The sequence below is a fragment of the Citrus sinensis genome, chromosome 1 (assembly GCF_022201045.2).
Source record: "Citrus sinensis cultivar Valencia sweet orange chromosome 1, DVS_A1.0, whole genome shotgun sequence".
Taxonomy (NCBI): Eukaryota; Viridiplantae; Streptophyta; class Magnoliopsida; order Sapindales; family Rutaceae; genus Citrus; species Citrus sinensis.
The window spans coordinates 24,236,130-24,250,198 of record NC_068556.1 but is presented as its reverse complement, the minus strand read 5'-3'; the positions used below and the strand labels follow the sequence as shown (position 1 = coordinate 24,250,198).

At 34.7% G+C, this 14,069-nt stretch overlaps 2 protein-coding genes across 6 annotated transcripts; one reads left to right on the top strand and one right to left on the bottom strand.

Moving 5' to 3' along the window:
* Positions 1 to 1,509: 1,509 nt before the first annotated feature.
* Positions 1,510 to 5,777, top strand: LOC102609701 (importin subunit alpha-4-like). The gene is made up of 10 exons (XM_006488746.4): positions 1,510 to 2,079; positions 2,412 to 2,508; positions 2,595 to 2,686; positions 2,815 to 2,946; positions 3,049 to 3,234; positions 3,336 to 3,499; positions 3,738 to 3,816; positions 4,454 to 4,582; positions 4,831 to 4,958; positions 5,227 to 5,777. The coding sequence occupies exons 1-10, from the start codon at positions 1,870 to 1,872 to the stop codon at positions 5,594 to 5,596; spliced, it is 1,587 nt and encodes a 528-aa protein (XP_006488809.1). The 5' UTR covers positions 1,510 to 1,869; the 3' UTR covers positions 5,597 to 5,777.
* Positions 5,778 to 5,925: 148 nt separating this feature from the next.
* LOC102610020 (uncharacterized) lies at positions 5,926 to 9,237 on the bottom strand. 5 transcript variants are annotated; one of them, XR_008052518.1, is made up of 4 exons: positions 8,630 to 9,237; positions 7,456 to 7,747; positions 6,771 to 6,940; positions 5,926 to 6,477 (listed from the first exon to the last, which is right to left on the bottom strand). XR_008052518.1 is itself a non-coding variant. In XM_052435431.1 (3 exons), exons 1-2 carry the CDS (start codon positions 9,023 to 9,025, stop codon positions 7,502 to 7,504), a joined length of 642 nt encoding a protein of 213 aa, XP_052291391.1. In that variant the 5' UTR covers positions 9,026 to 9,237; the 3' UTR covers positions 5,926 to 6,477; positions 7,456 to 7,501. The 5 variants fall into 5 exon arrangements, 3 of the variants coding, with proteins under 3 accessions (XP_052291391.1, XP_006488810.1, XP_015388992.1); XR_008052517.1 differs by having other exon boundaries at positions 5,926 to 6,473; XM_052435431.1 differs by lacking the exon at positions 6,771 to 6,940.
* Positions 9,238 to 14,069: the final 4,832 nt, after the last annotated feature.

Genomic DNA, 14,069 nt, shown 5'->3' with positions numbered 1-14,069 from the left:
CTCGAATTTTAGACTTTCTCTTTGGGCCTTTGTAAGTCCCATTGCAGCTTTCTACTTGGGCCAATAAGGCCGATGAAAATAGGCCTTCTATTTGTCGAAGGGAGCGTTAACAGCCTTAAAAATCCTTACCACACCCCTTTAAATTCTATTTCATAAATTACCTTAGCTTAATTTATAAAATACTAAATATATGTTTAAATTAATCATTTTATCATTAAATTTTACCCAGAAATCAAAAGAGTATCTATTTTAAGTTTTTACTTATAAATATATACAAATTTTAAAATCTTAAATTATTTTTTTGTTACATAATTTCTATCTCCATAATTATTAATTCTTAAAAGGTTTCTCATAAAAAATATTTTTAGTTAAGATATAAAATATAAACATAAATTATGAAATGGGGTGGGTGTAAAAAATTATTGAAAAATAATTTATTTAAGTGTTTAATTGAATTTTCGTTCAAAACAAAAAAGTAATTAATTTATCTTCAGTTATTTGGGTAATTTCAATTAAAGAGAGATTTTTTTAGGAATTTAAGGGGTGTCAAATGCCCTACTCATATTTGTTCGGCAGAAATATTGCAAAGAATTTTGCTGGGTTTAAAGGGTGCGTTCCTTAACTTGATCTTTTTAATTTAAAATGATGATTTTGAAAAAAAATAATAATAATATTTACACTTTTTGAGATGTGAAAATTTACAATATATTTGAGGTAGTATAAATTAGTTAGTAACTGTATAGTGTTTGTATTTTTTTTAGGGCAGGGGAAAGGGCAAAGTTCAAGTTAATTTTTTGGACCCTGCCTTCCTCAAGACTCAAACTCAAGTGACCAACAAAATAAAATTCTTAAAGCCACTCGATTAAATGTCCCTAGAGCCATATTATTTGTATGTTTATCGAACATAATTACTAAGTTATTTAACACAATATCTTGCATAAGACTGAACCCAAAAATTAAGCATTGATAAGTCATCTTTTGCTCAAGTTGAGTTGTATATATTCCATTTATAATTATAAAAAAATCCAATCTATTTTGGTTGTATATTAACATACATGATAAACTCAAGTTGGATTGTACCTTATCTGTTTGTAAAAAAAACAAAAATAAAAACAAAAAACATATGGTCATGTTTTGGTTATTCGCTAATATACATGGTGAAGTTAAGTTGCGTTGTACCTTCTTTACTTGTCATATTTTAGGTATTCACTAACACGTGATGATTTTAAATTGCGTTATACTTTCTCTTTTTATAGAAAGATACCCGACCTTATTTTAGTTATTCATTCCACTCACATAAAATACATTACTGTTAGAAATATATCAAAATTCTTACATAGATAACTTTATATAGCAAAATTCATATATATGTAAACGCAAAACAAGCCCAATCTGCTCATAAAAATTTGAAGGAAATCTTCCAATCATTAGAGAGTAGAGACATTAAACAACACAAGTTATGTTTATTTTTAAAGAAGGATTTGTTTAAAAACAAATAAATAAAAGGGAAAGACAAAAAAAAAAAAAAAAAATCAAATCAAACAAGGTGTTTTGGTACTTTTGTCTGTACATACATGTGATGCTCCGTTAGAAGCCGATTCCTCAACATTAATCAAAACAATTTTCACGACACTCACTTGCTACCTTACTGAGTACACCTTTTTAGCACACCAAATTGGCATAAAGATAATAAGAAAAACCAGCAATTGGGTTATGGAGGGCAATAGAGTGCATATTTCCATCATGTGCATCTTATAATTCATCACACAATTATTGCCCTTTTTTCCGTCTGTCTCTCTTTTGGGCATTTCATCGAACATATAAAGCACAAAGCAAATATACAGAGTTTCACACAAAAGCAAAGTAGCAATGTCGCTGAGGCCCGGTTCTAGAACTGAAGTGCGAAAGAAATCGTACAAGACTGGGGTTGATGCAGATGAAGCTCGACGAAGAAGAGAGGACAATTTGGTCGAAATTCGGAAGAATAAAAGAGAAGATAGTCTTTTGAAGAAACGCAGAGAAGGGCTTATACTTCAGTCTCAGCCTGTAACTGAAGCCAATGCTTCGATTGAGAAAAAGGTTAAGACTTTGATTTTTCCTTTTTTTTTTCTCATCTGTTTTTTTCCCCTGTTTCGGTTCAGTGAAATTTTCGTTGACATTCAATACTTAATTGAACTGGTTAGTACTTGTGATTTAGCTTAAAAGAAGAACAAAAAACTTTAATTGTTTGAATGAATGGTTCTCTCAGTTGCAATTCAAAAAATACGGCTTAATTGAAATGTGATCCTATTGATGCATTATAAATTTTGATCGTACGGTTTGATTTTTGGTCTTACGTTGGGTGTGTTCGTAGACTAGAATTAACTGTAATAATTTATTCTGTATAGTTCTAATTTGCATGATCACTACAGTTGGAAAGTATACCTTCAATGGTGCAAGGAGTACTGTCTGAAAATAGTGGCTTGCAATTGGAAGCAACTACTCAATTCAGAAAGCTATTATCAATAGGTCTGTAACTTTTTTCCTTTTATTTATATTTCTGGTGCAGCTGTGTATTTATTTTATTGTTGAAGTTAGTGAAAATGAATGTGCAGAGCGGTGCCCTCCGATTGAGGAGGTAATCAGAGCAGGTGTTGTGCCTCGATTTGTAGAGTTCCTTGATAGGCATGATCTGCCTCAATTGCAAGTATGGACTTTAGTGAAGATTGTTTATGTTATTATTCCATACTATTTTTTATTTGCTTTGTGGGACTTTTACTGACTCAATTTAGAGCCATTGGACAGTGTTGCATCTGACTTTTATTTTTCCTTAAGTTTGAGGCAGCTTGGGCATTGACCAATATTGCATCTGGTACATCGGAACACACACGGGTTGTTATTGAGCATGGTGCTGTACCCAAGTTTGTGCAACTCCTTGGTTCTGCGAGTGATGATGTGCGAGAACAGGTGGTTACCAGTTCTGTATAGTTGTATGATTTATTGGTTCATAATTAATTGATCTGGGAGTGTGCATGAGTTTTCTTTGACATCTCTCAAATGACTAAGCAGGCTGTATGGGCATTGGGTAATGTTGCTGGTGATTCGCCAAGTTGTAGGGATCTTGTTCTTAGTCATGGTGCACTAATTCCATTGTTGGCTCAGTTGAATGAGCACTCAAAACTGTCAATGCTAAGGAATGCTACTTGGACCTTATCAAATTTCTGCCGTGGCAAGCCACCAGCACCATTTGATCAGGTGAAATAAATTTATGACCTTTTTTTTTTTTTCATTTTTTGGTAGCCTAGAACAATCTCAATGATATTACCATATTTAAAAATTGTTCTCCTCTTCTTCAGGTGAGACCTGCACTGGCAGCCCTGCAGCACCTGATCTTCTCCAGTGATGAGGAAGTTCTTACTGATGCTTGCTGGGCTCTTTCTTACCTTTCCGATGGCACAAATGATAAAATCCAGGCTGTGATTGAGGCTGGAGTTTGTCCTAGACTCGTGGAGCTTCTTCTGTAAGATGGCATATTTTTATTTTAACTTCCACCTTGTTCTTTGTATGTCATAACAGCTTTGAAATTCAATGGGAGAATCAGTGAATTAAATCTTTTTCCTTTTTATGGAGAAGCTGGGCCTTCTTGGGGCTGAACTGTTAAAATTCCATGGATTCTCTGTAGGATGGGAACACACAGTTTTATGTTTGTTTGTCTCGGATTAGGTTACTATTGCTAATATGTATTTGTTTTCCTTCAGTCATTCATCAACAACAGTCCTTGTGCCTGCTCTTCGGACTGTGGGCAATATTGTTACCGGTGATGATACCCAGACTCAGGTACTTATTGTACATTATTAGAATTATGATCAAATTTCAATTAAAACTGGCTGTAGTTCCCAGCTTCAAACCTGGTAAACAGGTTGAGAGATTTATGGGTAGCAAAATGGGTTAATAATTAATGCAAGAGAGAAATAAAAATTGGGGGCAAGCCAAGCTCCAAATGTTTCGTATGCATCATGGACTGAAAGAATATGGTTCTTGTTAAAGGGAAAAAAAAAGTCAATTCATTATATTTTTGAGATGATGTTATTGAACCAGAAAGGGAGTTAAGAGGACTTCAGGGAGAACACAGTTTTTGCATATAAAGCTGACCCTTCCACCTATGCCCCCTTCACTCTTTAACCTGCTACTTCTATCTATAAACATTGCCACTTGTGTACTTCAATTACTGGTGAGCGTTATAGCATCTGGTTCCTCATCTTAATATTGTTTAGCCTGTTTGAACAATCTTCTCTCTAATGTCTCCTCTTTCTTTTTGTCCAATATTTCCTCAAACTCTTCTCATGCACCAAATGCTGTATTAAGTATACAGGAGTTATTGAGAATATAGATTATTTATGTAAAGATCAAATTGTTGTTACTTTACATTATTTTTCCTTCATGACAAGGTTGATTCATGAAGTGTCTTTTTCAGTGTGTAATTGATAACCAAGGGCTCCCTCGTCTCTACCAACTTCTTACTCAAAACTACAAGAAAAGCATCAAGAAAGAAGCCTGTTGGACAATTTCAAACATAACTGCTGGGAGTCGAAGTCAAATACAGGTGATGTGCTGAAACATATTTTTGTCCTAAAACCATTGAGTGCATTTTGATCCTATTGTATTAACATTCACTAAGACACATGTTGTGCGTTCGTTATACCTGACCAACATAAAAACATAGTCAGCCACAATAAATTCTGAACCATGGAAAAGTTCATCAAAGTTCTGTTTTTGGTTTCATTCTGGAATTCTGAACCCTGTACCACATGCTTATATTACAATTGCTAAGTCCAACTTTTTCTATAGCAGGCTGTTATTGAGGCAAACATTATTGCTCCTCTTGTATACCTGCTTCAACATGCTGAATTTGAAGTCAAGAAGGAAGCTTCATGGGCTATTTCTAATGCCACATCTGGTGGTACACGAGAACAGATTCAGTGAGCCTTTGCTTGCTACCATCCCTTTCATATTAATGTCACTCGCATCTGAGAACTCTTATATGTAACTTGCATCCTTGCACCCATCCCTTTTACATTTGGTTCTCTTGACATTCTTATATTTTTCAAAACCCTATTTGAATGGTAAAGTCGATGACATCTACTTACCCATGTTACTATGGTAGTAAAGAAAAATGTTAGCTTAGACAATGTAAGGTTCTTGCATCTATATGATGTACAATACAATTGATCGATGTGGTTTCTGCAGATTTTTGGTGAGCCAAGGCTGTATTAAGCCACTCTGTGATCTCCTCGTCTGCCCAGATCCAAGGATCGTGACTGTGTGCTTAGAGGGCCTTGAAAACATTCTAAAGATTGGTGAAGCTGACAAAGAAGCAGGCAGTACCACAGTCAACGTGTATTCAGAAATGATAGACGAATGTGATGGATTGGACAAAATTGAGAACCTGCAGAGCCATGACAACAACGAGATCTATGAGAAGGCTGTAAAGCTTCTAGAGAGGTATTGGGTGGAGGAAGAAGACGATGAACAAAACATTCCAGATGGCAATAACCCGGAATTCAATTTCGGAACTGGCCAGCCTAATATTCCTTCTGAGGGATTCAAATTTAGTTAACATGATACAAGAAATAGTTTTTGCCTTGTGTTCTTTTCATCTTCAACAGGTATGTGGTTTTATTTCTGTTTCACATTTGAGGGTTAAGACTGAAATTTCGAGGTCAGATTTTGTTGTATGAATTGTTGCAGTGTAATCATCTCGATTTAAATTTTATTTGCATTCTGTTTGGACCATAAAAGCTTGATTTTCATTTAATAACTTTATTATTTAAAAGTATTTTCTATAATAATCCAGCAACATTAGTTAAAATTATTTCGTATAATTATAATGTTGTTAGGAGTCTTTCGGAATAAATATATATATATATATATAGACAGATAGGTAGATAGTTTGGAGATTGATCAAGCATATCTTAAAAATATGTGCCAAATACAAACAAGGTTTATTCTACACTTCTATATTTAACAATTACGACAGAAGATAAATAAATCCTAAATTGAAAACTTTGCAACACCTTTCTCATTTTCACTTCGTTGAAATCCACCAAGTGTGAACGTATGGTGAATGGTGGAACACACTGTGAACCAAAGGGGTATACACGTGGCAATCATTTAGGCAAAGACAATGAAATGAAGTCACCCCCTCTTCGCCCTACACGTAACTATAGCCTTTTAAAAGAGGAATAGAATTTAACGTCCAGCTCAACTCTTCGTAATTCCAAAATATGGATGATGCTGCCAGCTGTAGGGGGCAACGCTAGTGGGCCGTCGTGGCAGCACATTTTGTCCTGTCCTCTCGATGTTTGCCTCCAATGGGGCCCATTAGCTCATCAGTTTATCATCTCACGAGGCGATAAACAAGCGTTGAGTATTTCACGAGATAATCTGACGATGTGCTTTGCGTTGCCGTTGTCTATCCGCCGAGTAAATGCAATCTGTCTTGAGCGAGTAACAAAGCAAAACTGTAGTTAGTATCCACAACAATATCCATACGAAAGGAAAACACATTTACGTGACGAAAATGGCCTTTGTTTTTGTGCTTTGTGGGGGCACTGCGGGCTTGCGGCAGCATTATTAAAAGGATAATAATGGCAACACAATTTTAAAATCAAAATGTCCGTGGACCATTCCCATTAAACGGACCCACTAACGCAAAAGCGGCGACTAACAGTGCATCAATTCAAATATTCATTTTTGATTAAAAGGACAATACGACCTATCGAAATGGATACCTCGTCGCTGGGGTTGTTTTCGTTTTCAGCCCTTTTGTTTTAACGAAACGGGAAATATCTTACTTCATGTAGTGCCTCCGAATTGGAAAAATGGAGATGTTGCTATAAAAAAAAAAATCATTTTTGCACAGGCAATAAAATAGCCGCCGTCCGATTATACCAAAAGAGTCCTGGATGATCGGGCCAGATTACATAGGCCAAAATCCGGATCCGGCCCAAAGATCCGCAAAGCCGAAACCGCAACAGCATTCAATTCCAAAATGCAACACAAATTAAATATTAGAAATTGTAATGAGACGACTAATATTGAACAGACACAGAGTCACGTAAACATCCACCAACCATGGTCCATATAAATTAGGAAGCAAAACAAACCAGCCAATCTAATCAACCTATAGCAAAGGGAAGTTTTTTAACTTTTCTAAATATCATAGCTTACACAACGTCTAAACCAGATGTTTTTCAATAGTGTTTCTTTTCTTTTTTTTGGGGGGGGGGGGGGGGGGGGGGGGGGGGGGTTTCTCAAGCGTCAACATAACTATGCTAAAACATATAATAAGCCTAAATAGTACTGAAACATGATGATACAGGATTGAAAAACACAAACACACAACCCATAACACATCCTATCCTTCTTTTTCTACAGAGAGGAGAGATGGATTAAGATAGAAGGAGAGAGATTGACCTATTCTGTCAAATGGTCAGTCCTCAAACCAAGATGAGGCCTACCCCTATCGCTTGGATGGTCTCTCGTCATCCTCTCCACCATCATCGTCACCATCATCTGAATCGTCGTCCCTATCCGATCTCTTCCTTTTTGATGGTGCCTCAACCTTCCCGGCACCCTCGTCATCATCTTCATCCTCTTCATGGACATCTTCCTCTTCACCATTTTCCTCAGGTTCAAAGTCACTTGCATCTTCCTCATCCTCAGGACGAGCTACTGGCCGGACTAGGTATTCGGTTCCTAGATCCTCCTACAGATAAATATGAATGTATTGATAGAAAAAATGACATGATGGGCCAAAACTCAGACCATAACAATGAGCAAATAAGCAATTGGGGAAAAAAAAAAGAAAGAAAAAAAATCAAAAATACCCTTACTAGATCACAATGGTTGCATCACTTGCCGTTGATCATAAGTACCAAATAGATTACTCAAACTTTGAAAACACAAGTTTCACAAAGCAGGTCAAAAATTTTGGCGTTCAAAGCACAGGCGCAATCTTCACCAAACGAATGTTGCAACTGATATGGACGTACTTAATTTTGAAGTGTCTCAACAGCATTTTTAATGATGATTTTACAACAGCCCCAAACAGACCGAAATTGCAGAAACTGCGATTTTTTTTAAAATAAAATAAAATAAAATATATTTTTTAAAAAAAATCAAGAATTAAAAAATCTCAACAGATCATCAAATCCCAATAATTAAGTACACATAAAAGGCGTTGAAGATCTGGGATCTTAAGATTGACCATTCAACTTTACCCCTTTTCTTTATTAACTAACTTTACCAGTAAAAGCTACCAATAACAATGATTGAATACAATAACAAAAGCTGCAATTTGATTATTCACTTTGAGATGACAAGACACAGGATTTGCTCAGTTCAAAAAGATCAAAAATTGACAAAATTATGCGAAAATCTAGCAAAATTTTTCAGAGATCGCCATCAAAACATACAACGCAAGTAACGAAGCTACAGATCTGAGCCTATTACTTAAATTTCAAATGTATATGAATAACTAACAAGCAATTTCGATGCATAGACAAGCAGATCCAAATTATTCAACCAGATCTCAACGAATAACAAATAATTAAAGGCAATTGTTTTTTAGAAAATTTGAAATTATTACCTCTTCTTCAGCATCTTCATCTTCGTCATCGTCATTCTCGTCGTCGTCGTCGTCGTCGTCGCCGTCTCCATCGCCGTCGCCCTCATCATCCTCGCCGCCATCATCGTCATCCTCGTCATCATCTTCTTCGTCAGCTGACTGAACCGGCGGTCCACCCGTAGAGTGCAGAATCTGCACCTCCTCTTCGTCGTCATCTTCAGCTTCATCGTCGTCATCTTCATCTTCGTCGTCATCGTCATCATCGTCTTCGTCACCGTCATCTTCCTCTTCTTCGTTATCACCATCTTCCTCTTCCTCTACTCCATCTTTGGTTTCGCTCTCAGTATCAGTATCTGTAACTTCTTCACTCAACGCACTAAGTTTATTCTCTTCCTCGAACTCGAACTCCAATTCCATTTTCACGAAACTTTCCCGAGAAAATTCAAATTTTCTTTCGCAGGAAAAAATTGGATGAGACGGGGAGAGAGAAAGGGGAAAGTGGGGAGGATAGGAGCTTCCGAGCGTGCTCGTTCGTTGTACCAGTAAGTTTCTGCAACTGTAATCCGAGCCGTTGAAACACAATGGAGACGCGGATTGGTGACGTGGCCGTAGATTGTACGGCTGTGATAAGAAGATGTGTACTTTTGTAGTGATAGGTCATTGCGGCGCATTCTCTTTATTCGGTTTTCTTTAAGCAGCTGCTTTTCACGTGCAAGGTGGGGGACTTTGAGAGGAATCTAGGGTTAGGGTTTTTGCTTTCTCTCGAATATTCCTATTCTGGCCCACTTTGTATTCATCTCTGAACTAGGCCCATACTCGACTTTTATAAAGTCCGGGAATATAAAACTTTCTTGGGCCACTTATAAAACTTAGCCCAAATAATTTTTAATGCGTAATGGATGATTATCCAACAGGTCCCTGTAGTTTTTAAAAGTAGCAATTAAGTCAACAGATTTTAGTACTCGTCTCAAATTCATCCTTGGCAATTTGTGAAACCGAGGCCTGTGATGTTTGCAGGTTTGGTTTGAACTGGAAATGGTAAAATTACAAATCGTGTTGCGTATATGTCTCTTTTGTTAATTGAGCCAGATTCAAGTCTACAGTTTCTTCTAACAAACTTGTTAATAGCACAAGCAACCATTCGACTAATTTTAGTTGACTCACTTAAAATGTAATAAATGCTATAAAAAAACTTTATATTTAAACGCATGCCTAAGGAAAAGAGGTGGGATTTCTCACCTTAATTTGTCATGGCCAAGCTTGTAAGCCAAATTCCTATTACAACTCCTATTTAAGCGTTGCACCTCGATTCAAATCTAGAAATTACTGCCTTGATCCAAGGTTGAAGCTGCACACGCCAAGTCCAAGCAAAACAAGAACGAGAAGAAGAGAGAAAAATGATAGTGACTACACTTTTAACCATACACAAATAACTGCATAATAATTGGGCTGAAGTTACTTATATACTTGGTTGAGTGTGGGAATTTCTCATATATTAGTTACAAAATTATCCATTTTATTATGAGTTAAAATAATATACAGGGTGTAATAAAATTAGACTTATTAACATAACACATGATCACATAATAAAATAGTCTATTAAAAATGATTCTTAATATTTGTTATTAGTCATGTATTAATCCACAAAATATAAAAATAATAATAACGATTTATGCGAGTCCACAACGAATATATGAGAAATAAATACAACAATAGAACTACATTATATTTGTAATACATCTCGAAAACAAATGTTAAATGGTTGACACACGTAAGACATAATTAATAAGTAGGTCAAACGCACATCGGTAGAAATCTGGCACAACACATAAATCTAAATTACACAATGAAATCAAAACAAGAAGCCAGTGTTGTAAGTGTCTTTGTGAATAATAGGCTACGTTCGGAAGACATGATTGGATTGGATTGAATTGGATTGGATTAACTTTTAGGATTAAATTGAATTAGATTGGATTGGATTAAACTGGATTATATATAATACTATCTTTTGTTTGGTACAATATTGGATAAGACTATGCTAATTTAATGTAATAAAGCTAAATAACTATTTAAATAATATAATATTTTTAAATTATATTGATAATTATTGACTTTAATATTAAATATTAAGTACTACTATAAAGAGAGAGTTGATTATTTTATGTTTAATATTAAATACTAGTTTAAATAAACTAATGAATAAAATTTTGATATTCTATATAAAATAAAATTATAGGTTAAAAAAATTATGAAATTAACTTCTATATTTAATTTTTATTAAAATATTAGGTTAAATGAAAAATAAAAGAGTGATAAAGAGGATACAAGTTCTTTATTTAATTTCACCCCATCTAAACTCATATAAATATAAAGAATAATAATCTCAATTGTTTTGAACTAAATTTTAGCTCATGACAACCAAACATACCTTAGGATTATACTATTTTATTAATCCCAAAATCTAATTCAATCCCACAATTTATTCCAGTATCAACCTCATAATTGTTATCAGTAACACGCGTAGTTTTAAGTGATTATACTTTCGTATTACTGGTAGTAATTAGGGGGGTTTGACACATGGCACATGATAACGTGCCTTAACAATCCTATGAATATAAATATAAATGGTTGGCAACCAATTCAAACTCCTTGCGTAAGAAAATATATCTCTACTTTCTTTAAAATATTAGGGAAAAAAAGGACTTGAATGAGTGATGAAAATGACAAGCTTGTAATGTTCAAAGCCTTAGCAATGAAGCAGGTAAGCGCTTTTGAATAAGCCGAAGCGATTACGCGAAAATCGCCTAATTTCTGATAAACTAATGGATAAGTAGTGCATTTCTGACTTGTTTCGATTCAAGCAATTGCTCTGTCGGTTGAAATTAAGCAATTGAATGAACTTAACCCAAAATCAAGATTTACAAAACTAGTGATATAAAAACATCAAGATTGCTGCTAATAATAACTATCAAATTGACAAACCTAATCGACTAACTATAATAATAAAGATTTTTGCAATAATTTTTCTGTTATAGATATTAATAAGAATAGTCTTCAAGTAAAGTTCGTTGCTCGCATAGTCCGAAATAATACCGTCATGTTGTACGTCATTGTTTTATTCATCCATAATTTCAACACAATTTATAAAAATGCGTCCACTTATTCAATTAATGACCATATAAATAGAAGGAGTTGCCCTCTATATGTCTTTGTAACTGAACTTGTCTTTTTAGGACAATATTTTAGGATTTCAATTTAAGCTATATTACATTACTTCACGGTAGAGTACTATTAATGATCGCAAAACCATAGAGATAAATATTATATCAACACCTACTACTATAATCTAACGATCATCATTAATGCTCTATAGTGAAGCAACTCTTCCATAGCCATACTGGGACAAGATTCCATCAAATGTGATTCACATGTAAAGCATGTATTATTGGCAATTTTCTCAAAGCAAATCACATAAGCCCAGTCCATGTATAAATGTCGGCCAGCCTAGTTAGCCTTTTGTCAATTAAGGAAATTAATTACCATCTGATTAATCCTTTTCTGTCACACGTGGCTTTGACATAACGATATGAAATAAACAGAAGGTGACATATAAAACAACCTAACTAGGGGAAGAAAATATCCCAATAATAATTGTGTCCACTTTCCTGTTCTTGTAGTAAATGCTGGAGAGTTCTCCCGGACTCAAGAAGAAGAGATGACTACTCGGTGGTACACGTCGGCTTTCCGATGGCCAGACCTCGAGTTTTCTTTGCGGTCGTCGTTTTTCCGGTTGCCGGAGTTCAATTTCTCGTACTTCACGACCGGATGGAGCTTGAGCTGGCTTGATTTCTCGATAGATGATTTGTTGTGGAAAGTCGTTACCGTTTTTGAGTCTTTTCTTTTAGCTTCTATGCTTTGTTACTTCTTTTTGTTTTGTGGGTGTACGCTTTGATCAAAATCTGTACCTCTTTTTGTTAATATGTAATTTGCTGTTTGGTCGTGTATCATCTGCTAAATTTAAGGAATCCGACATTTTTCTTTAATTGCTTGGTGGGTTTGAGATGGGAATTAAGTAAGTTTTTTCTCGTAAAGATTCATCTTTGTTTGATGGGGTTGTTGAATTTTCTCCATTGGGATAAGCTTGTTTGTTTACTGGTTTCACCATGGGTTATGTGATGATGATGCTGGGGAAAATAAACAGTTTTATGTGTAAATGTTTGCTGCATTGTAAATTCACCTTTTTTTTCCCTCCTTTTCAAAGTAGGGGTTTGGCAAATTGAACCCTTAACCCAAATCGACTTTGTTCATTAACTGAAATGGTGTTCATCCCACACCCTAGGCTAGTTGTCTTAGCGATACCTCATTTAGGCCATTACGGTATGTATCACATTTATTAGGTGTAAATTTATAAGTTATAGTCGGTAGATCCCTAAATTATGTTATAATTGCATAGATATACATTAATAGTAGACATTTAGTTAGTATATTATAATATAGAGGTGTTCATAATCAAATCTTGCTCAATTTGTCCTATTTACAAAAATTTTATCCATAACTTGGTGGATTAGATTAGATTGAGAATTCAAACCCTATTATAAAAAATTCAATTCATATAGATTGGATTTAGATTAATTTTATCAATTTATGGAGTGGATTAAATTAAAAATTTATAATTATAAAAGTAGCGATGGTAGATTAGTATCTAATCTGTAAAATGCGTTCCGCAAATACCTCGTATTATAATAAAACGCGAAAGGTAAAAAGAAAGGGAAAAAAATGAATATAGTTAGTGCTCCTCGTTCATAGTAGTGGCTAAGAAATTGCATCTATGCTTGTGTGATACCAAATTTACATGTGTTTTATGTTACAGTTGAGTATTTGTGCTTGTTTTGTTTGGTGATGATTTTGATATTGAGAAAGAATCAAGCAATTGGGCCTTGGGCAACGGGGCAGAGTTGTGTGGGTTGGGGTTACATGATTTTATATATTTTATTGGCTTTCTCTAACTTTACCATCTCCTTTTTGTTGAGCAAATTGGCCACTTTCAGCGGACACCTAACTTTATTTACTTGCCTATCTTTAATTTTTAAACGTGTCGAACGGTTGCACGTGACAAGCCTAGTGCGACTATTTCTTTCTAAAACAGGGAGGTGAACTGTAGAAGATGATTTTTAAAATCACTATTTGTTGAGAATGATTATTAAGCAAATATAAGATGGACAACCCTAATTAAGTAGAAAAAACTAGACCACTCATTCTTAAATTGATAAATTTATAAAAATAGAACGAAAAAAGTTGTCAATTTTGATGACCCAACTTGATTTCATTGAAGGGAAAGAAAAGATAAATAGCAAAAAAAAAAAAATGAAGATACTGGCTTTCCGAATAATATTATTCAAGAAAAGGAAATTAATTATCTCAAAGAAATTAGAATATCCTACGTGGGAATCGGGAATTTGTA

Bases quoted from the DNA above. Each gene is read 5' to 3' on its own strand.
- LOC102609701 (XM_006488746.4), top strand. From the start codon at position 1,870: ATGTCGCTGAGGCCCGGTTCTAGAACTGAAGTGCGAAAGAAATCGTAC. The intron at 2,947-3,048 runs GTGGTTACCAGT...ATGACTAAGCAG, and splicing joins GTGATGATGTGCGAGAACAG to GCTGTATGGGCATTGGGTAA. The intron at 3,500-3,737 runs GTAAGATGGCAT...GTTTTCCTTCAG, and splicing joins AGACTCGTGGAGCTTCTTCT to TCATTCATCAACAACAGTCC.
- LOC102610020 (XM_052435431.1), bottom strand. From the start codon at position 9,025: ATGGAATTGGAGTTCGAGTTCGAGGAAGAGAATAAACTTAGTGCGTTG. The intron at 7,748-8,629 runs GTAATAATTTCA...ATTTATCTGTAG, and splicing joins ATGAAGATGCTGAAGAAGAG to GAGGATCTAGGAACCGAATA.